Below are 22,563 nucleotides of genomic sequence, written 5' to 3'. Positions count from 1 at the left end.
AATCAATTTTGAAAAATTATCCTCGCGGTCCTTCTTGACAGAAAAGCTCCTACTTGACAGCTCGTTCCAAGGGGACCATAGTTGATCCATCGAAAAAATGTTGTCTCGTCAATTTTTTTTTTGCATTAAAATGAAAAAAAGTGATCAGAAATGGTTTTTGATCGTGTTTTTTACCGTTGTACATAAAAATTTACATAGGGCTTTAGTACCCAATTCTCCTCCTTCTTAATTTTTGCGCGGTTTGGTCTCTTCGACCGAAAAAAGACGAAAAAAACACATAAACAACATTCGAACATAAATATTCGCAATTCGCAATTTTCAGTGTAAGAACGGGCCTTGACCCAAGGGGCTGGAAACTCTAATATTTCTTTAAAATACTGAGCAAGGTCAAAACAAAATCTGGTTCAAAATTCAATCCACAACAAAATCCGAAAGATGGCGCCACTGACCCAAAACATCACAATTGACCCATAGATGTCGCTAGTGAGCGCATCGCTCCATTGCGGTACATGTACTTTTTATTTACACGCAGAAAAATGTTTTGTAGAATCAGCCTGTACGAGGTTTGATTCAACAAAATATTTTGTTGAATATAATCAACAAATTTTTTGCATTAAATCAACTCTCATGTTTTGTTGTTTCAAATCGGGTTTTTTTGTTGATCAAAATTTGACAGAAGCTCGTTCAAATCAGATTTTTGTTGAAGCAACGTCAATTTTTTGTTGAAACAACCCTGATTATTTTTTCAAAATAAGGTTAGTCTTTCAATAGACCAATCCAGTTTGAAATGGCCGCTAGGTGGCCAATGGTGTTAGAAATGACAGCTTCCATGTATTTGAATATGGGAGCTCAGGAAAACACCATTTTTAAGCAATAAAATTATTATTTATGATGAAAGTATTGATTGATTAGGTGCACAAAATGTGTCTAGAATATTATTAAAATAAAAACTGTTCGAAAAATTTGCAATCGAGATAAGTACACCATTCGATTCAGCAGGAATTTTGGGCACCAAAAATATATAGTTTTCATATGTTAAGTATTTTACTTTAAAAGAAAATTAACAAAAAGTATGAAAATCGAGACATTTAGTATGGGAGCTGTCAAATCTCTCACCATCAAAAAGCAGCGTTGAGCTTTCGCTGGATTTGTCTATTGAATTAACAAATGTTGAATAGGAATAAAAATAGTCATTATTTATTGATATTTGCATTTTTTTTATCGGATACAAAACAATTCGATGTGGTCTTCCAAGTGTTGCACTTTGTTCGGTCCGTGTGCCGTTTCGCTGCTTTTAAATCGCACCTGCCCGGTCGGAAAAAAATCTGGTAAATTTGAGTGTCTGGCGCAGGCGGACGTTTGTCGTGCAGTTCAGACACACTTGGCACATTTCTTTTAGCCAGGTTTTGCGTGACGCCCGACGAATCTGGCGAAAATCTGGCGGGATAACTCACAGCTGTCTGGCACAAAAACCAATCGGTTCAATCGGTTGAACCGTGCACGACCGGTTTGTTGCATATTCGCCAGAATTCTGGCAACATTCTTGGGCCAGTCGGGGGGAAAATCTGCCAGACGTCTTGCGCAGCTAAGTGCAGCGCCCAAGACAAAACGCCCGCCAGGCGCCCCCCTTTTCCGTCTGGGTGGTGGCACCGCCGCCTCCTGATGAACCGACGAGTTTGTAAAGTTGCCTCCCGCGTTGAATGAGCCATGTTGTCATTGGCGTTCCGGTAAACCGTGGTTACGTTATTTTCCGCAGAGGTCTGCAAGGATGGTAGAGGATTAAAAAGGGTCATTTGAAGTAAAATGCTAGAGCGGCTTACCAAGCATGTTCCGTCGAGTGGTTGGGGAGTTTCGTGAATCTGCAAAACATCTTTAACTTCTAGAGATGGCAACTTGCGCATATCAATTGTTGCTGATGAGGTGGCCTAGCTGGTGGAGGTGAATTCTGCCCGAATAGCGCACTGACTTCTCGCATTGTATAAAACTTCGCTCGCCGTAAGCGACGGGATCGGGATCAAACACACGAATGAAATTCTCGCACGGAACAAAACTTGTCCACTCAAATCAAATTCAAGAAAAACTTAACATTTTGACATATAGCGGGCACGTGTAAACAGCATTTAATTTAATTAAAATCAAAAAACATAGTTAAGTTGATTCAACGCCGATTATTGTAGAATCAACGCAATAATTTGGTTGATATTTCCAAAAAGATTTGACAAAACAAACAGAGTAGATTCAACTCAAAATTTTGAGTTGTTTCAGTTGGTTTTGAGATCTGTTTCAACAAAAAATCGTCATGTGAAAACAACAAAATATTTTGTCGATTCTAACAGGCCTGATTTTTTTGCGTGTATCTTTATTGATGATTGATGTATTTTTGGCTTCAGTGTGTGCCGGTTTTGACCCAAAGAAGCAGCTCTTGCATGTTTTGTTTGTGTCCTTGTCTAAGAGAAAAGGTAATTTAAGAAAATATGAAAAACAAAAACAAAAAAAACAAGCAAATTAAGAATTTAGGTTACTGTAAGAAAGGTTGGGCTGAAAACGTGTTGGTTTCGAGGTTGGTTTAGTATTAGTGAGCAAAAAAGTGTCAACATTTGCGATGCTTCAAGTGATGACGTCACAACGTTCTCGTTCCTTATGGATAGTATAGGGAATTGAATGAAAATTTGAATAATTTTAAATTAAACGGTGATTTTCGCGATGAACTGGGTTAAAAGAATAAAAAGCAGGTACATACAGCCGTTGAAAACATTAAATGAGGATTTTTTATTACAAAAATGTAAATAAATTAATTTTAATATTGATTGCACTGAGAGTACAACTTCTGTCGCAGAGATTTGGAATGTTTATTAGTTTAATTATTTTTATCAAATTTAAAGACATACGACAGTCTAACATAGTAAACAAAACTTGTTAGAATTGAGGAATAGGTCGGAAAAGTCGTCAATTGGGGCGAATCGGGACAGCACTTAATAGCTTGAAAGCAAAGCCCGGAGCGAGGGGTGAGACACATGCCCTAATTAACTAAAAATAATCGTTGAGTTAATTAGAATTTACAGTTGGTTGATTAGGATTTTCGCTAATCAATTAGCGTATTCCTACCCTTCAAATTTTATCTTGGGCTGACGGACAAACGTCAACAAATCAAAACAAACCAGAAACATCACTCGTGGTTGCGGCCGTAAAGTAAACGTTTGGGAATTTAATTGGCCAACCTAGAGAGCCTAGGCCAACCTAGGTCCCTAGGCCAACCTGGTTCTGGAACCGAGAACAGCACCCCTAGGACCCCCAGAGCTGATAGGAGATCGACGTTGATATCGGCGGGTAACGAAACCAGACACGTTTCACTGCAACTGGAGCGAGGAGGAGGCGGCGGGCCGATTTGCCCAGACGTCGGAGGACGAGCTGAAAAAACGCGTCATAAAAACGATGTTGCCTGCACAGATTCCGCGGGCAGCGGGGGATCGTCGTCGGTGTTTGGTGTATCAAGGGATTCGCCGGGGTGACGTCAACACCGGCGGTGGATCCTACCGAGGTAGGAGCCAGTCCATTTTCGCTGCTCAGTGGAATCGCAAAATCTACGAATGGGACGGTGGCCACAACGTCCGCGCTGGAAACCAGCATCTTTGCCACGACCGACCCGAGCAAGGTCTTTTCCGGGGTCGGAAGCTCGCCGAAGGAGGACACAGCAGGCTCCGCTGGCAAGGACACCGGGGATTAGAGTATGCGGAGAACGCGAAGGCGCTCATTGTAGCCGTGGCCGCTTGGATTTCGGTGAAGGTCAAGGAGAATCCGGTGTGCAAGCTGACGCCGATCTTCAAGGATCACGAAAAGTATCTGGATGCAATCGAGAAAAGTAGCAGCAAGGTGGACACAAAGGAGTCAACGGCCGCAAAGCCGGGATTCACGTTTGGAAGAGTCGCGCCAGCACCGACTCCATTCAGCTTCGGATTTGGCTCGACAAGTTCCACGCCCAGAACGGACTTCATCTTCGCCAACGTGTCCAAACCCACCGAGGACAGCAAGCCCTCTTCTCCAAGCGGTTCAAACTGTTCGTCAAAGCTGACGGCAACTACTCGGACCGTGACATCGGAACTCTGCAAATCAAAAAATGTGCTTCGGATTTGGCTCGACAAGTTCCACGCCCAGAACGGACTTCATCTTCGCCAACGTGTCCAAACCCACCGAGGACATCAAGCCCTCTTCTCCAAGCGGTTCAAACTGTTCGTCAAAGCTGACGGCAACTACTCGGACCGTGACATCGGAACTCTGCACATCAAAAAATGTGGACGGAAAGGTACAGGTCTTGGTGCGGGCCGACACCAGCATCGGCCAGATTCTGCTCAACATCATTCTGAACGAGGCGGTCCGGTGCAGGATATGGGCAAGAACAACGTCATAATGGTGTGCGTTCCGACGCCGGAGACGAAGCCACCGTCTGTGCTGCTGCCGGTCAAGGCCGACGATTTGTATGAAACGCTGAGCAAGTACAAGCCCAAATAAGTCGGGTCATGGAAAATTGGTTAATGTTTCATTAAATAAGAAATAAATTATTCAATATTTGAAATAAAAAAAAAAAAAAAACAGGAAAATGTTCTCCTGTAAAAAGCGTTTTTCGGACGTGGTCATGTCGCTGTGTCATGTGATCCCACGTTCACTTCCATGACGGTCATCACCACCGCAGAACCTAACCTTCACAGAAAAGACCCGGAGCGCATGCTCCGGGTCACCATCAGCGAGCGGTTAGTTATGATAAACAGTAGTCAATCAGCAAGTAGGTCGCCGAAGATCGAGCGCGACCCAGCGGATGATTAAAGATCTCGAGGCAGTGATGGAACGCCGGATGTAGTACGGACGGCCAGCGTCCAAGGCGAGGGCAAAAGTCGATTGTCACTGGAACAGAATCGCAGCAGTAGAACTTGAATCTCGTAGTTGGGGATGATGAGAACGAGGAGACGTGTTTAAGAAGCGGTTGAGTGAGAGTGGCATGACGCCGGACGAACCGACATCGGTGGCTTGGCCAAACAAAAGTTGCAGTGCTTGGCCAAACAAAAAAACCAGTGAGTAATGGCTTTGACGATCCCCGATGTCGAAAAAGGCGTCCACTTCGGAGCCAGAGTCCTTATTGCCCCGTCAAATGGGCTCTTCTTGGACTGGATGGTAGAACAGAGACACGCGGGAGTTTGGCCGCGGTAGTAGTTGTTCCATCATTCCGCGCTCCTCCTACTCTCGTTTGGCCAAAATCTTCATAACTTTCGCCGACCGCTTCTTGTCCTTGGTCTCCTTCTTGTGCAGCACCAACTTGGCCGGGTTTAGTAGGCCTTCGTGCCGAAATTCATGCTCCGGCTGTGCCCGGAACAGATTATTTCTATAATTCAATGCTTTTTCTGTGGTTCAGATCGAAGATAGAGACATTTTTAAGCTGTCAAAATGACTTTTCTCAACGACAAGATAACTTGATATGAGATGGGAATGGAATATCAAATCAGCGCTAATCAATTAGCCAGTTGACGAAAATCAGCGCTAATCAATTAGTGTAAAGATGATCGATTAACTGTGTCCTGCCCCTCGGCCCGGAGTCGGGATCGAGCATCGAGCGAGACGAATTTGGTGTAGATGCTTTTTTCGATTTGGATTTAACTTCGTCCTGCGGGATTCGGCTATGCGGATCAGAGCCCCAATTGCAGATGGACTTGCTCGTGATGAATGAAATCACGCCACCGACCTTGGCATCCTCGATGTAATCTTTGAGCACGACCTAGACTACAGTGATTTTGATGGCCACTTTGTCGCTCAACTTGAGGATCTTGTCCCATAGTTGATCTTTGGGGGTTTCCTTCTTGCCAAGAATGACGAACTGCTGAGTGGAGGCTTCTCGCACTTGATCTTTAAATCAACCAGCACTTCCTCCTTCTTGAACTTCTTGATCTTGGTGCTCAGAATCGAAGGGAAGTACTGCACTGCACTTTCCAGTCGGTCCGGCGTCATCGGTAATAGACGCATCGACTGCAAGACTGCGACATCCGAACGTCAGGCCCATACTTTCCGGTCGGTCGCCCAGCTCGCGGGCCATCTCATCGAACGCTTCGTCCCGTTTGAGCAGAACGAGGTAGTCCGGATGGGACCGGTACCAGATGACTTCCCGGTCGTAGATCAGTTGGGTGAGCTGCATGCGATTGTTGGCGGGAAGTGGTTCCACTTCTTCGGGGCTGATGCGGATTGAAACCGGTTGCCTGGACTAGGCTGGTCGGGCATTCCTGGCCGATCTTCCTGGTACGACTACCAGTGACTTTCCTGCTTTGCATTCCACCGCACCGGAATTGCTATGCCAGCGTTAGCGGATCCACCTCCCAGTTGACTCGGATTCGTTTCCGTCGCGGAGCACTATCATCAACGTTTCCAACCACCTCCTCCATGCCTTCTTCAACCTCATCCTCATCATTGCTGCCAACAACCTCCTGCTTAATGGTCACCATCTCCTCCACGTCCTCCCACTCGAACCCAACCTCGGCCGATCCTTGTTGACTCTTCACACACACCGTCTCCGGTAAGTAACCACTTCCGCCGCAGACATCCTCCTCCTGCTGCGGTTCCAGCAACTCTCAACACGAGTAGCCCATCGTGCCAGACCAAATCCGGTCACTCCACCAAACGCCGTCCGCTTAAAATTGCTGGGATGGGATAAACAATGAGAAAAAAAAACCTATTGTCAAACTAAACCACTTTCAACATGGCCGCTTCTGTCAACCTAAACCAGTCCTTTCTTATGAGGAGAAAATGAGAAGTATTGTAATTTGAGTTGAAAAAAATTAAACAATTTCAAATCAATTTCACAAATAATTGTAAATTGCATTAATAGATTGATTAAAATATTTTCAATTGAGAGGCATTTATTTGTATCGTACACCGAATGTTGACATATCAGCATTTTATTTAAAAAAAAAACAATACATTTCATGAACTGACGATTCTTTTGCCCATTTAAAACTATTGTTATTTTTTTTTGCGCGATACATAAAAATGTCATCTAGATTGAACAATATTTAACCCGTGCTTCCCGTGCAATTAAAATGTGGCGTGACGGAACAACATCGTAGAACTGGATTTAAAAAGCAAACAAAAAAAATGGCCACAGTTTAGCCTATTTGATTTTTTCGCACCTTTTCATTTCAACACGTTTCCAAAAATTGAAAAACAAACTTTTGCTCTTCAAGTCTGCTCCTCTTTGGGGAACTGGGAAAGATTTATTTACTTTCTTTGCGTAACGGGACAACGACAGGAGCAGATCTAAGAAAAAATCTCCCCTCCCATTTAATGACTTGCAGGCTTTTTAGGATTTTTTTTAGATTGAAGTAAGAAAACGAACATTTTTTGACTCTTCGTGATCGTATCGTATCATTTACCTCGAGTCATCTTTTTGCCAACCATTTCTAGTGATTTGTATCCGGCAGCTCCTTATGAACGGATCCACCGTAAAATGATGGAACATAAACTCAGGATTCTCCACCCACGTCTAACCACAAATTTTAACAGCCAAATTCAAAAAAATCTGCGAGGAAAAACTAAACAACATTTCAACCAAAGAAAAAGTCATCCGCGTGCTTGAGCACTGAGTTGAAAAACATCATCAAGAAAATTTGAATTGTCAAGCTATCTGAATCACAGATTGCTTGTTATTTGTATTCGAACACGAATTTTCTTGCCAAAAAACAGAAGAAGAATACCTGGGACGGGACGGCTGGATAGAGTCTTCTTTTTGAGTGTTTACGTTTGTATTCTTCTTCTGTTTTTTGCAAGAAAATTCGTGTTCGAAAACAAATATCAAGCAATCTGTGATTCAGATAGCTTGACAATTCAAATTTTCTTGATGATGTTTTTCAACTCAGTGCTCAAGCATGCGGATGATTTTTTCTTTGGTTGAAGTGTTGTTTAGTTTTTCCACGCAGATTTTTTTTTGTTTGAATTCGGCTATTAAAATTTGCGTGGGTGGAGAATCCTGAGTTTATGTTCCATCGTTTTAGGTGGATCCGTTCATAAGGAGCTGCAGGATAAAAATTACTTGAAATGGTTGGCAAATCAAAGATGAGTCAAAAAATGTTCACTTCTTCAATTTTTAATGTGTTTTTTTATGAAAGATTTTTAATTTTCATTTGGATGTGAAAAATGCAATACGATTTAAATGCGTTTTCTTACTTCAATCTAAAAAAAGACCTAAAGAGCCTGCAAGTCATTAAATGGGAGGTGAGATTTTTTTTTCTTAGATCAGCTCCTGTCGTTGTCCCGTTACGCAAAGAAAGTAAATAAATCTTTCCCAGTTCCCCAATGAGGAGCACGTCGAATTCAACGGCAGTTTTACTCAACTTTAAAGAAAGTTAACATTCCATAGGTCGCACGCCCTAAGGTGTCAGAATCGAAAGAAATGGCTGGTAAAAATTCAAATTTGTACCAATTCATTCACTTCAAAGAGCAAAAAGTTTGTTTTTCAATTTGTGGTAATGTGTTGAAATAAAAAAGAGCGAAAAATGGAATAGGCTAAATTGTGGCCATTATTTTTGCTTTTTTAATTCAGTTCTACGATGTTGTTTCTTCACGCCACATTTTAATTTCATGGGATGCACAGGTTAATATTGTTCAATCTAGATGACATTTCTATGTAACGAGCAAAAAAAAAAGCAAATGGGCAAAAGAATAGTCAGTTCATGAAATGTATTGTTTTTTTAAATGAAAATGATAAGTCAACATTCGGTGTACGATAGAAATAAAAGCCTTTCAATTGAAAATATCTTAATCAATCTATTAATGCAATTTACAATTATTTGTGAAATTGATTTAATTTTTTTTTCAACTCAAATTACAATACTTCTCATTTTCTCCTCATAAGAAAGGACTGGTTTAGGTTGACAGAAGCGGCCATGTTGAAAGTGGTTTAGTTTGACAATAGGTTTTTTTCTCTTTGTTTATCCCATCCCAGAATACAAACGTAAACACTCAAAAAGAAAACTCTATCCAGCCGTCCCGTCCCAGCTATAGAGCTATCTAAGCCCGATCTCACGCACACTAGCTTACCATTTGTTTTTGCTGGCGGGTACAAATTTTAACCTAAAAATCCATCGTGTACGTACACACAATACATGCGCACGTAGATAACTCTATTGTTTTGGCACAAGTTCCGGAACTCGTCATAAGGTGAACCGTTTTGATGCAGTTGGTGCACGCCGTGCTGAGTCCTGCCGCGTTATGTATTCGGTGCATTCGCGGTCCTCGTTGTTGTCGCGGAATATGTGGTTCGGTCCGAGTCGGAGACGACGGTCAGGCACAGCCGACGATGAGTGGGTGATGCTGGATCTGAAGGAAGGGTTGAATTAAAACATGCCCTGATAAGATTATCTTCTCGAAATTACCTTTAATTACGATTACTGACTAATTTAGTCAGTATGGGACAGGATATCGTTACCGATTCCTCAAAACCAACCCATTAGCGCCCGTTTGCCACTGAACTTCGAAGAAAAACAAACTCTGTGACGTCACTGGGTTCGTCGGCAACTGTGCACGGAGATAAAAAAAAATCGAAAATTGAATTTTCATGCGAAAACTGTCTTTTTATTTTTTTCTGCGTGTTCGCACCAATACAGCCTTGTAAACACAGCCCAACCCTTGGCCCAACCTGTCTTACAGTAACCTTGATATGTAATAACCCAGATACATAGTGTCAAAATGTACATGATGCCTTTTGAAATGTTGCCGTTGAATTAATTGTTGACAGGATCGAAGCTGTCAGATAAAAAAGTGAAATTTCCAAAATAAAAAACTGGAGCAAATTGTTCTAGCTGCCAATAAATATATTTGAAAACCTTTGATTGTTGCAATTTAAGCATTTCAAAACCTAAAATGTTGTCATCCGGTTCTGCGGCAGTCGGCGTGAGTGCGTTGACCGCGGTTAATTCTTACGGTAATGACCGCAGTGACGTGGTAGAATATGCAAACGAGGGAGGCTTTTTCCATGCCGATTACAAGAAGTAAGTGTCTGGGTGGGAAAATGAAATATGCTCTTAAATTCTATGTTGGCAAAGGGGGCGCAGTCATTTCGTATTTCGGAACCTACATATTGCTCTGTACTAATGTAGACTTAGAGGAAAATGTTTTAGAGAGAAGTTGTAAACGTTTTAACCAGATCTGATCAAACATTCTAATTTCCCATACTAGGCCGTTGCAAATATTTTTTGAAGTTTATGTCCCTCGACTCTGATTTTTTTGCGGTGCTGTACATTGGGAAAAATTCAAAACATTTTTAATGAAGCCCAATCATGCTAAATTGATTATCAATGCGGAAAAAAAATTTAGATTGTTTTCAGTTGATTTTCTATTTCTATTTCATGCAAATTTTGAAGTTTCTGGAAAAAATTTTTTGCTTCCTGATTTTTCAGACCAATTTTGAAGGGAGGGGGAGAGAGGGGAGCGACATAAACTTTGAAAAATAATAATTTTTGAAAAACTAAAACCAGTTTTCAACCAAATAAGCTGATATTTTGCCAGGGACTTACCTACCATATATGGGAGAAAGAGGGTAACCATACTCTGAGAACTTTTGGAAATCAGTGCTGCCAGAAAAAAACTCGGTGAATTATAAGTTAATCCGTGTAATGGTCAATATTTCATTTAACAATTTGAATTATTTGTCATGTAGAAATCATTTTGATTAATAAGACTTTTTTTAAACAATAAAAAATTACAGACACGATGATCTTAAGCAAATGCTGGACAGTAGCAAAGACAGCTTAAAGCTGGAAGCGATGAAGCGAATCATTGGGATGATAGCCAAGGGACGAGATGCATCTGATCTTTTCCCGGCCGTTGTGAAGAATGTCGTCTCAAAAAACATCGAAGTGAAGAAGCTGGTGTACGTGTACCTGGTTCGGTACGCCGAAGAGCAGCAGGATTTGGCCCTGCTTTCAATCTCCACCTTCCAGCGGGCCCTGAAGGATCCAAACCAGTTGATTCGGGCCAGCGCTTTGAGGGTGCTTTCCAGCATACGCGTATCGATGATTGTTCAATCGTGATGCTGGCGATCCGGGACTCTGCGTCGGACATGAGTCCGTACGTAAGGAAAACTGCTGCACACGCCATTCCGAAGCTCTATCACTTGGACCCAGAGCAAAAAGATGAACTGATTACCGTGATTGAGAAACTTCTTGCCGATCGGACCACACTGGTCGTAGGATCTGCGGTGATGGCGTTCGAAGAGGTTTGTCCGGAGAGGTCGGATCTAATCCATAAAAATTACCGAAAGTTGTGCAATTTGCTAGTGGACGTCGATGAATGGGGACAGGTGTTAATCATCAATATGCTGACGCGCTACGCAAGGACTCAGTTCATTGACCCCAACGTCGATGTAAGTAACTAAACCTAATTTAAAAGCAAAATAAAAAAGTTTTCTTTAAGGAGTTACCTCATGATGATAATGACGAGGTCGATAAACCATTCTACGACGAATCTTCTTCTGAGTCGGAACAGCCAAAGAGTGTGTTGAAATCCCCAAAGAAGACCTATTCCCTTGACATTGACCATCGTTTGCTGTTGCGCCAGGCGAAACCACTGCTCCAGAGCCGCAATGCGTCGGTGGTGATGGCAGTGGCCCAACTGTATCATCACATTGCGCCAAAAAACGAGGTGAATATTGTCGCCAAGGCACTCATCCGTTTGCTGCGAAGCCACAAAGAGGTCCAGAGTGTGGTGTTGACTTGCATCGCGTCCATGTCTGTGGAAAGGAAAACGATTTTTGAGCAGTATTTAAAGTCGTTCTTTGTAAGATCCAGCGATCAGACGCACATAAAGCTGCTAAAGCTGGACATTTTAACGAACCTGGCGACGGAAACTAGTATCTCGGTGATTCTGCGAGAGTTTCAAACTTACATCAGCAGTAACGATAAGGACTTTGTTGCCTCGACTATTCAAGCTATTGGAAGGTGCGCTGCATCAATAACTGAGGTTACGGACACGTGTTTAAGTGGACTTGTTCATCTGTTGTCGAATAAGGATGGTAAAGTTGTAACTTATTATGTTCCGCTCACTATAATAACACTGACCTACAAAAATTTACAAAATTGAGGGGGAGGCATGATCCCCAGAAACACGCGCATTTTGATTTTTTTTTCGAAATATTTAATCAGGGCCGAATGGTTTTTCTCCAAAGTTTGTATGGAGAATTAGGGCGGTTCGTCGCTGTTGCATACAATCAAATAATTGCATGCAATATGTAGGAGTAGCGAACAGCACGAATTCTCTATACAAACTTTGGAGAAAAACCATTCGGCCCTGACTAAATATTTTTGAAAAAATTCAAAATGCACGAGTCTCTGGGGACCTTAATGTTCATGCTTCCCCTCAAGTTGAGCCTGCGCAGAAATTTTGTTGGTCGGTGTAACCAATTTGCTTTTATTTTCAGAATGCGTCGTTGCTGAAAGCGTCGTTGTGATCAAAAAGCTGCTGCAGACGCAGAAAGAGGAACATTTTGACATAATTTCCCAGATGGCGAAGCTGCTTGATTTTATTCAGGTGCCTGCTGCACGTGCATCTATCCTCTGGCTTATAGGAGAGTATAACGATAAGGTCCCGAAGATAGCCCCCGACGTGCTGCGAAAACTGGCGAAATCGTTCGTTGACGAAGAAGACGTTGTGAAGCTGCAGGTGCTCAACTTGGCAGTAAAACTGTATCTTACCAACCCACAGCAGACCGAATTACTGTGCCAGTACGTGTTCAACTTGGCACGGTATGATCAAAACTACGACATCAGAGATCGTGCTAGATTTTTGAAACAGTTTATCCTACCTACGGGAAGTAAACCGACAAGTCTCGCCCAGAACGCCCGGAATATTTTTCTAGCGGAAAAACCTGCTCCAACGCTCGAAAGCAAATATCTGGATAGGAAACGTTTCCAGTTGGGATCCTTGTCCCACTATCTGAACATGACCGCCAATGGATATCAGGATCTCCCGCCTTTCCCCGAAACTGCTCCGGACAGTAGTGTTCGCAATGTGGCGCCATCGCCCGAGTACGGTCATGCGACGCAAACGGTCGACGCTGGGGCGAACGATAACGGCGGCAACGGAAGAACGCACGACAAGAAGAGCCAGAAAACGAAATCTTTCTACTCGGATTCGGACAAAAGTTCTTCCGCGGACGAAAGCAGTTCGGATTCAAGCTCGGGTTCTACCGGATCAGGCTCTAGAAGTGGGTCAGAATCGGAAGCAGAAATTGCTAACGTTATATCAAAAACATCTTACAACGAGGTAGACGGCGTCTCAAAATCCAAAGATGACTTTGAATCTCTTTCTTCCGGATCAGAACAGGATGAAAGCGAGGATAGCAGCAGCGATAGCGATAGCTACAGCTCGTACAGTGAAGAGGACAGTTCCGGTGGGGCAAGCTCAGAAGCGGATAACAATAAATCGAGGGCAGCGAACAAGGTTGCCAAAACAACCGGAAAGGTCCCCAACGTACCGAACAAAGCTGCCGAGAAACATGATCTTGATCTTCTGCTAGACCTGAACGACATTCCTCCGGTGGGACCGATTATGACTCCGTCTTTAGGCGGCTTTCTAACTCCAATGGTAGGCACGCATCCTGAAAATGCTAGCTCGAACGATGTCGTTGATTTAGTTGGCCCTTCATTTATTCCTACCAAATCCAGTGAATTGTTGAATAAGATTAATGGATACGGGCTCGGTATTGCGTTTCGTTTCACACGCGCTCCACATCTCTATTCAGCAAAAATGATATCGATCGAGCTGACTTTCACCAACCATGGCAATGTGGAACTCACCGACATTCAACTCGGCCAGAAAGGTCTGCAAGCGGGTATGACGCTCAACGAATTTCCTCCGATCGAGATCCTCAACCCGAAACAAAGCTGGACTGGAATTCTGGGACTAGACTTCAACGATTCAACTCAACCGGCCAACTTTGAGATAAAATCGATTCGCGGCACAAGCAGCGTTACTCTTAAGTCGCCCGTTGGAGAATTGATCCGATCGGTCATCATGTCCGAAGCGTTTTTCATTGCCGAACGCGCCAAACTCCGTGGAATGACGGAACATTCGTGTAATTTGACCTTAGCGGCCGACTTATCCCCGCAAAACCGGTCCCTGCATCAGCGCATCTTCGAGGTGGCCAATGTGGCCAATATTCCAAGCACAGACGAAAATCAGTGGCTGTTTGCAGCCCAAACGATGAGTTCCAAGAGTCTGGTGCTGATTGTGCTACAGCTGAAAGCATCTTCCGAATATACCTTAACGGTCAACTGTGACAAAATGGTGGTGGGATCAATGCTGCTGAACGAGATTAAAGCCGCAATTAAGGACTGATGGTGTTAGGAGATCCACATTATGTTTAATGCTCGTACACATTCAAATGTTATTGAAATAATAAAAGCCTAAACACAAAATAATAAAATCTTAGTTAAAGTTTGCTATTTATTTTAAATCCTGGATTAAAAAAACATCCCGTTCAATCACTATCGCTGCTCGAATGAGCTTTTTATGGTATTTTTCTTGCTCTTGGATTTATTTTTCTTCTCCTTCCGACGCTTCTTACTTCGGCTACGGTGGCGTTCGTCTGACGAATCGCTATCGTCGCCGGAACTAGCCGAACTCGATTTTCGACGCTTGCGTTTCAACTTTTCTTCTCTTTTTGACAGCCTTCTTTCGCTTTTTCTCCTCGCGTGCCTCCTCCTGGCGTCTCAGCTCCTGCAGGGTCAAATAATACAGCTCCGACGGTGATTCACTACTGGACCTTTTATCTGTCACAACGGTCTGCTGGTTTGCTCCGATCTAGAAAAAGATGTTAAACAAATTTTTGAACTGACAATAGGCGTTCTACATTTGTAGTTAAGAATGAATAATTCTGCGTAGAGTTCAAATTTAAGACTACTGTTCAAATAGAATGAACTTCCGTCATGTGGGGGCGAATCGGGACTACAGTCTGAATAGGGACAGCACGTTTAAGGCAGAATGGGCCACCCTTGGTTTTGGGCTTAAGAATGGATTTAGATCAACTGTAAGGCAATGATCTTATAGAGGACGTCAAATAACATCACCATACCGAAAACGACGCTTAAATTGTATCATTGTATTTTTTTTTTCAAGTTATGAGCAAAAATGTAAATTTATTGACAAAACCTCGCAAATGTTGTTTATTTCAAAGTTTTTAAATAAACTTTCTGAAAAGTTGGATTGTTTTAAAAAGTTTGTTCAATGCTTATTATGTTACTACCAAGGTAAACAAACAATAACGGAACCTTCAAATCATTTAGAGGCTTGGTGGTGGGAGTGTTAAATTTAAAACACACTTAGGGGCAGAATGGACCACTTTTTTCCTGCCTTATAAAAACAATCAAAAGTTACGAAATATGAGCTAAATGGATTATTTCACTCCTGGTAGCTTCATTTCACTCCTGGTAGCTTCACTGGACCGAGCCACGTAGCCCAGTGGTAAAACTTCCGCCTCGTAAGCGGTAGATCGGGGTTCAAATCCCGGCTCGGTGATCTTTTCCCTTCTGGAATCGATTGCTTAGTAAAGGGAAGGTAGTGTATCGTCACAAACTGGACCTTATCAGGACACCTTAGGAAGCGACTTATGGAATGTTAACATTAACCTTAACATGTTAACATTAAGTTGATAATGTAACTGCCACTGAATCCGCTTTGTAAATGCCGGCCCCGATACTCTTCAAGGGTGTTCCCCTCAGGAACAGGGAAAGATTTACTTTTTACTTAGCTTCACAAATCACGTTTAAGAGGCAGTTTTTGTAAATATTGCTCGGTTTGTTCTAGAGGTCGTATCGAGGTGCTTCGATTTGGATGAAACTTTCAGCGTTTGTTTGTCTATACATGAGATGAACTCATGCCAAATATGAGCCCTCTACGACAAAGGGAAGTGGGGTAAAACGGGCATTGAAGTTTGAGGTCCAAAAAACATAACAAATCTTAAAATTGCTCGCATTTCCGTAAAACCTCATCAATTCCAACTATCTAAGATGCATTCGAAAGGTCTTTTGAAGCACTTCAAAATGAGCTATAGACATCCAGGATTGGTTTAACTTTTTCTCAAAGCTTTTGCAAATTAGGGGAAATTCTCGGCAGGTTAAGCACTCGCTCCTAACTCCATCCAATTTGCTGATTTTCACTATTCAAACAACTAATTTTGCTATTTATCACTCGATTTCAGATGAAAACGCTATTAATTAGCATTAATTGAATGTCAAAATACTGACCTGCCAACATTAGAAGCACGCTGGAATTAGATGCTGTTCCCCTACTGTTAAAAATAGATTTTTTAAACCTTAATATCTTTTTGCAACAGCCTCCAACACCCATACTCCTATGGTTCAAAAGTTAGGGAATTTCATGGACTATAAGCCTACGGTATTAACTTTTTGGCCAATCGCAGTTTTTCTCATCGTTTTTTTTTTATTTTTCTATAACAAACATTTTACAACGTTAGTTTTTTTGTCCTGTAGCTTCCATAGCGGCACTTTTTGGTCGCAATTTTGTCATATTCGGAATCCTCGGAAAATTTCACGTTAGTTAGAAGTATTGGAGTTGTAAATTTGATTGGAAAAAATGCCCTTTAGAATGAATTAAAACATTTTTAACAATTTGTCGGATTAGGGGTAAAACAGGTTTTCGCCTACTTGATACACCATTTGACGTATTGATCACATGGTAAATAAGATCTATTTCTTTTTTCAAAAATGTTTTATTGAATTATTTTTTACATTACATTTTAAACTCCAATACTTCTAATTAACGTGAAATTTTCCAAGGATTCCGAATATGTCAAAATTGAGACCAAAACGTGCCGCTATGGAAGCCTACAGGACAAAACTAACGTTGTAAAATGTTTATTATAGAAAAATCGAAAAACTATAGGTAAAATTGCGATTGGCCAAAAAGGCTTATAGTCCATGAAATTCCCTAACTTTTGACCTACGGGAGTATGGGTGTTGGAGGCTGTTGCAAAAAGATATTAAGGTTTTAAAAAAATCTATTTTTAACAGTAATTTGCAAAAGGTACGAGAAAAAGTTAAGCCAATCCTGGATGTCTATGGCTCATTTTAAAGTGCTTCACAAGACCTTTGGAATGCATCTAAGCAGGGCTGTGGAGTCGGAGTCGGAATCGGAGCTGGAGTCGGTGGAGTCGGGTCTTTTTAGGGACCTGGAGTCGGAGTCGTCAAAACTCGAACAGCTGGAGTCGGAGCTGGAGTCGGAGTCGGCTAAATTTTACGAGCTGGAGTCGGAGTCGGAGTCGGAGCCGAAAATTCCTGATAACCCGGAGTTGGAGTCGGAGTCGGAGTCGGAGTTATCTAAAATTCAACAAAAATAATCTTTTTTTTATTGTTTAGTATTTGTTTTAATGCAGGTTAATTCATAAAACTTCTTATTTTTAATTGTTTTTAAAGTCGCATGCATTGCGTTGCCATTTTTCTTTTTTAAAATAGATTTATCAGATGAGCAATTCTCTATGAAATCGGCCGATTTCAACCTTTTTATTTTTGTTTTTTTTTTTGCTATTTGACTCAAACTTTATGGGGCCTTCCCACAAGAAGCAATTTTGTGTCAATGGTTCACTCATAGTTATCTCAATACAATTTTGGCAGAAGTTCATATAAAAATGGTACGTAAATATTCGGAAATCTGTAACTTAACTTTTCAAGAATTTTTTTATTTGTTTTGGTGTCTTCGGCAAAGTTGTAGATATTGTGAAAACTATTAAAAACAGGTACACGGACAAAACATTTGGTGATTTTTAATTACGTTTTATTTACAAAAAAATAAATTTAAAAAAAAACTAAATTTTTAAATTTTTGAGTTTTTTGTTTTGTTTTTTTTTTTCAGGGGACAAAACCCTGCATCAAGCCATCCTGAAGTATGAACCAAAACTTTGCCGACGAGTCATGATTTTTTTTAAATAGTGATTTATGTAAAAATTGAAAACTTGTACTTAACATTTTCTGACCTAATTATTGATGTAAAATCGAATTTGCCATCGAAAAGTATTTTACACATTTTTAGAGTAAGTACACCGTTTTAAAAATATATCCATTCAAAGCAAAATTTTGCCGAAAAATCCGGTTTTTTAATTTTTAAAATAGTGTCCATGATTGTCCATTTCTAAAAATATTGAATGTTTGGCCCTATTAAAATGTTAGTATTCATTAAAAAAAAAAATTCCGAAAAGATCGGAAAATTTCACGAATGTTTCATTTTTCAATATTGAAAATCGGACTGCTGATATATAGACATAAGAAAATGGAGGGTTGTTTGGGTTAGACTTAAAAAAATCAATTTTCCTGTTTCTTTTATCCGCTTTATCTCAGCAACAAGTGGTCAAATCTTCTTAGACGAAATAGTAGGAAATTTTCTGAACTTTTCGATAAAGATATTTTCAGGAATGAACAATCATGGACACTATTTTCGAAAAAAAAACGGAATTTTTCGGACAATATTTAACTTTGAATACTATATTTTTAAAACGGTAAACTTAATAAAAAAAAATTGTAAAGTACTTTTCGATTACAAATTCGATTGTATTCGAAAAATGAGGTCGAAAAATTCGAAAAATGAGGTCGAAAAATTCGAAAAATGAGGTCGAAAAAATTTCTAACCATTTGTTGAAAGCTGGAGTCGGAGTCGGCTAGAGTTTGTAGGCCGGAGTTGGAGTCGGAGTCGGAGTCGGTTCGAGCTGAAAGCCGGAGACGGAGTCGTAGTCGGAGTCGGCTTATCTCAGAAAGCTGGAGTCGGAGTCGGAGTCGTTTGAAACATGACCCGACTCCGCAGCCCTGCATCTAAGAGAGTTGGAATTGATGAAGCTTTACGGAAATTTTAAGATTTATTATGGTTTTGGACCTCAAACTTTAAGGCCCGTTTTACCCCACTTCCTTTTGTCGTAGAGGGCTCATATTTGTCATGAGTTCATCTCATGTATAGACAAACAAACGCTGAAAGTTTCATTCAAGTCGGAGCACATCGATACGACCTGTTACACATTGGTGAAAAACTCGCTCTTAATGCAACATTAGTTGATTTTTTTAAGTTGTGTTGATGATTATTTGTAAAAATAGTGTCTTGTTACAACATATTAACACTATTTTCAAAAATGTGTGTTTTGGTAAGTGACTATTTTTATTAAAGTGGTCTAACTTCATAGACACTATGTTAGAAAGTTCCGTTAAGTCATTTCTTGTCTCCCTTCAACGATGTATTAGACGAAATGGCTTGTTTTCCCATTCTTCCCGCAACCTTGATAAGTAGTCGAAAAAACATTTTTAAAGTGGCTCACAAATAGTTTTAAGCTAAAAATTTTCATCAACCAAGTATACATTGAAGGGAACATGAATTCATATATTTGTATGTTTTTTCTATAGTTTTTGGTGCATTTTACTTAGGCGGGCCATTTTGCTCCCTACCCTGAGAAGCTGTCCAAACTTGGTTGAGGTTGCTAAAATTGAAAAGCAAGCAACGACGAAAAACTAAACAATTCTTCGCAAAACCTCAGAAAATTAGGAAAGTGTCCGAGCAGGCAAGGTGGGAATTATTATAGGGGCAGGGGGGCAGAATGGGCCACCCTTGGTTTTGGGCTTTAGAATGGATTTAAACCAACTGTAAGGCAAGGGTCTTATAAAGGACGTCAAGTAACATCAACTCACCGAAAACCACGTTTGAATTCATTTTATTTATCGAATTATGAGCAAAAATGTAAATTTATTGACAAAACCACGCAAATGTTGTTTATTTTGAGGTTCTTAAAAAAGCTTTCTCGAAAGTTAGATTGTTTGAAAAAGTTTGTTCAATGTTTATGATATTACCAGGAGCTATTACGAAGGTAATCAAACTACAACGGAACTTTAAATAAATTTTGAGGCTTGGTGTTAAAATAAAATCCACTTGGGGGCAGAATGGACCACCCTTTTCCTGCCAAAAACAATTAAAAGTTATGAAATTTTGGTTAAATGGATTATGTCGCTCCGAGTAGGTTCACAAATCACGTTTAATGCAACATTAGTTGATTTTGAAGTTGTTTTGATGCTTATTTGTAAAAATAGTGTCTAATTTCAACATATTAAAACTATTTTCAAAAATGTTTGTTTTGGTAAGTGATAAAAGTGTTCATTAAAGTGGTCTAACTTCTTGGAAAGTATGTTAGAAAGGTCCCTTTAATCATTTATTTTCTCCCTTCAACGTTTTATTAGACAAAATTGCTTGTTTTCTAAGGTGGCCCATTCTGCCCGCACCCAGGAAAAGTAGCCGAAAAAACTTTTTAAGTAGCTCAAAAATAGTTTTAAGCTAAAAATGTTCATCAACCAAGTAAACAACATTAAAGGGAACATCCCAAACCATAAGCCTACTACACTTAATTCATTAATTTGTATGTTTTTCGATGGTTTTTGACGCATTTTACTTAGGCGGGCCATTCTGACCCCCTCCCCCCCCCTCCTGCACACTTCGTTACGTAGCCAGCAGAGACAATTTCAATCTGCTTACATAAATTGAGTTTATCAATATATTTAATCAATAGTCAACCACAGTTTGAAGGCTATAATAATCGCTATATAGGATCTAATAAAAAAAAGTTTAGAACATTACCTTCAAATAGTTTCGGCACTGAAACGTTAAATGCCCAGGGTATCCACATTTTTTACATGCTGCTCTAACATTATCTTTTTGAGTGTTACCTCCCAAAAATTCCATGTTTTCGTAAAAATGTTATTCAATTTATAACAAAAAAATTATGCTATTAAGAAACCTTTTCAGTTGTTTAAAATAATTTACTGTTTATGACAAACAAGTAATTTTGACAGCCAACAACTCTCTTTTTATTTACCTGTCTTTTCTACAGATTGTACAGAAACAGATTGGACAACGATTGTTGGCAACCACCTTTTAAGTTTGCAAACACTTCCAACACTGAAAGAAACCGACATAGCAATGTCAAATGTTTTCCACATGAATCTACCCCATACTACTTTGCATGTGAATGTCATGTGAAAAACACTTGAAAATTTTTCAATCGTGCGCCGTATTCATTTCAAGTGCAAATCACGTTAGTTTCGTGTGACTTCGCACTTGATTTTGAAGTGCTGTTCACTTCAAATTTGAATGAATTGCTAATATAATCCACATGTTTTTCTTATGAAAACCATGCGAGAATAGTTTAGAAATGTGATATTTATGCAGTTTAAAAAAAAACATTTTTTAAAATTTTAATAGATTTTTTACATTCTTTAAGGCAATGATTCTTCACAAACTATTATTCCCAATAAAAATCACTGTAATTGCGGTCATGGTCTAAAATCTGCGTTCTTGAATCAAAAGTACTTCTAAGACACATCCCGGCCACCAACCCGCCGGATTGAACGACGATTGTAAAGATCTCCGGCTTGAGGGAACATCCTCTTGGTGAAGAGGCCGATGATAGAACCTTTGTTCCGATGTTCCAATTCTCTGCTCAGTAATCATCTTCTTGATGTAGATTTCTTAATGTTCATCTGTAAATACAACAAATATTCATGATTGAATAAGAAATAAATCACAGTCATTAATTAGGACTTACCTCAAATATAATTTACAAAACGACAAGTCTTCTTTGCATGATCCTGCGCCTTAAACTTCAACAATTGCAGGAGCAAAAATTAACAGCTAATTCTCGTCTGCACTCTTAACCATCTTGATTTATAGGCAAAAGTTCAACGCTCGACATTCAAAATCAACACATTTCAATCTAACGTGTTTTTCACTTAAAAATCATGGGAAAAGTCAAATGGGGCAAATCGAAGGGAAATTCATTTGAATCCAAAGTGAACACCATGCGATACAATAATGAAATGTTTTTCGCCAGCGATCAGCTGATTTCAAATGATTTTCTCATCCATTCAACATGCAAATCATATGTGAGTCATAGGAACAGCATGTGATTTTATCGTGTTGTTTTTTAAAGACGCTCACGTGAAAAACACATGAATTTGCTATGTTGGTTTCTTTCAGTGTATGGGGTGGCACGTCAGTTCGTCAGTGGTGATAGCTGACAGTTCTGCCCAGGGGATGCTAAAGACCGCCATCTTGGGTGATTGAGATTGATAACGCGCGCAAACTGCACACAGTGAAAACAAAAATATGTCTCTATCGAGCTGTCAAATCGCAACATGGAGTTAAACTTTCTGTGCAGTTGCTGTGATGCTTACCAAGGGTTTTCATAGAGTTTAACTCCATGTTGCACGCACACACTCTCACTTTTAATTTCTCGATAGAGTTATCTTCGTGCGCATGTATTGCGTGTTTGTACACGAAGGGTGTTTAGGTTAAAATTTGTACCCTACCCACCAGCAAAAACAAATGGTAGGCTAGTGTGCGTGAGATCGGGCTTAGATATCTCTATCGAGAAATTGAAAGTGAGAGTGTGTGCAACATGGAGTTAAACTTTCTATGAAGATGCTGTGAAGACTACCATGGCACTTTGAAAAGTTTAACTGCATGTTGCACGCACACACCCGGTCACGGAAATTTCTA

General features: G+C 40.3%; 3 protein-coding genes and 1 pseudogene across 4 annotated transcripts; 2 read left to right on the top strand and 2 right to left on the bottom strand.

Annotated features, from left to right (window-relative positions):
* Positions 1-1,175: 1,175 nt before the first annotated feature.
* On the bottom strand, positions 1,176-2,505 carry LOC6038322. Of its 2 annotated transcripts, XM_038263498.1 has the most exons (3): positions 1,821-2,505; positions 1,644-1,760; positions 1,176-1,308 (listed from the first exon to the last, which is right to left on the bottom strand). In XM_038263498.1, the coding sequence occupies exons 1-3, from the start codon at positions 1,899-1,901 to the stop codon at positions 1,219-1,221; spliced, it is 288 nt and encodes a 95-aa protein (XP_038119426.1). In that variant the 5' UTR covers positions 1,902-2,505; the 3' UTR covers positions 1,176-1,218. The 2 variants fall into 2 exon arrangements, with proteins under 2 accessions (XP_038119426.1, XP_038119425.1); XM_038263497.1 differs by lacking the exon at positions 1,176-1,308 and having other exon boundaries at positions 1,406-1,760; positions 1,821-2,494.
* An 822-nt stretch (positions 2,506-3,327) lies between these two features.
* Positions 3,328-4,506, top strand: LOC6041044 (annotated as a pseudogene).
* A 5,254-nt stretch (positions 4,507-9,760) lies between these two features.
* On the top strand, positions 9,761-14,457 carry LOC6041864 (AP-3 complex subunit beta-1). The gene is given in 5 exon segments (XM_001851011.2): positions 9,761-10,019; positions 10,736-11,049; positions 11,052-11,392; positions 11,443-12,040; positions 12,446-14,457. Coding segments are annotated over 5 exon segments (3,300 nt in total). The 5' UTR covers positions 9,761-9,891; the 3' UTR covers positions 14,365-14,457.
* On the bottom strand, positions 14,448-20,875 carry LOC119770747 (protein SREK1IP1-like). Its single transcript, XM_038266197.1, has 2 exons — positions 20,644-20,875; positions 14,448-14,829 (listed from the first exon to the last, which is right to left on the bottom strand). The coding sequence occupies exons 1-2, from the start codon at positions 20,746-20,748 to the stop codon at positions 14,641-14,643; spliced, it is 294 nt and encodes a 97-aa protein (XP_038122125.1). The 5' UTR covers positions 20,749-20,875; the 3' UTR covers positions 14,448-14,640.
* Positions 20,876-22,563: the final 1,688 nt, after the last annotated feature.

The sequence above is a fragment of the Culex quinquefasciatus genome, chromosome 3 (genome assembly GCF_015732765.1).
Source record: "Culex quinquefasciatus strain JHB chromosome 3, VPISU_Cqui_1.0_pri_paternal, whole genome shotgun sequence".
NCBI lineage: Eukaryota > Metazoa > Arthropoda > Insecta > Diptera > Culicidae > Culex > Culex quinquefasciatus.
The sequence above is the reverse complement of the archived record's forward strand: the minus strand, read 5'-3'. Positions and strand labels throughout refer to the sequence as shown.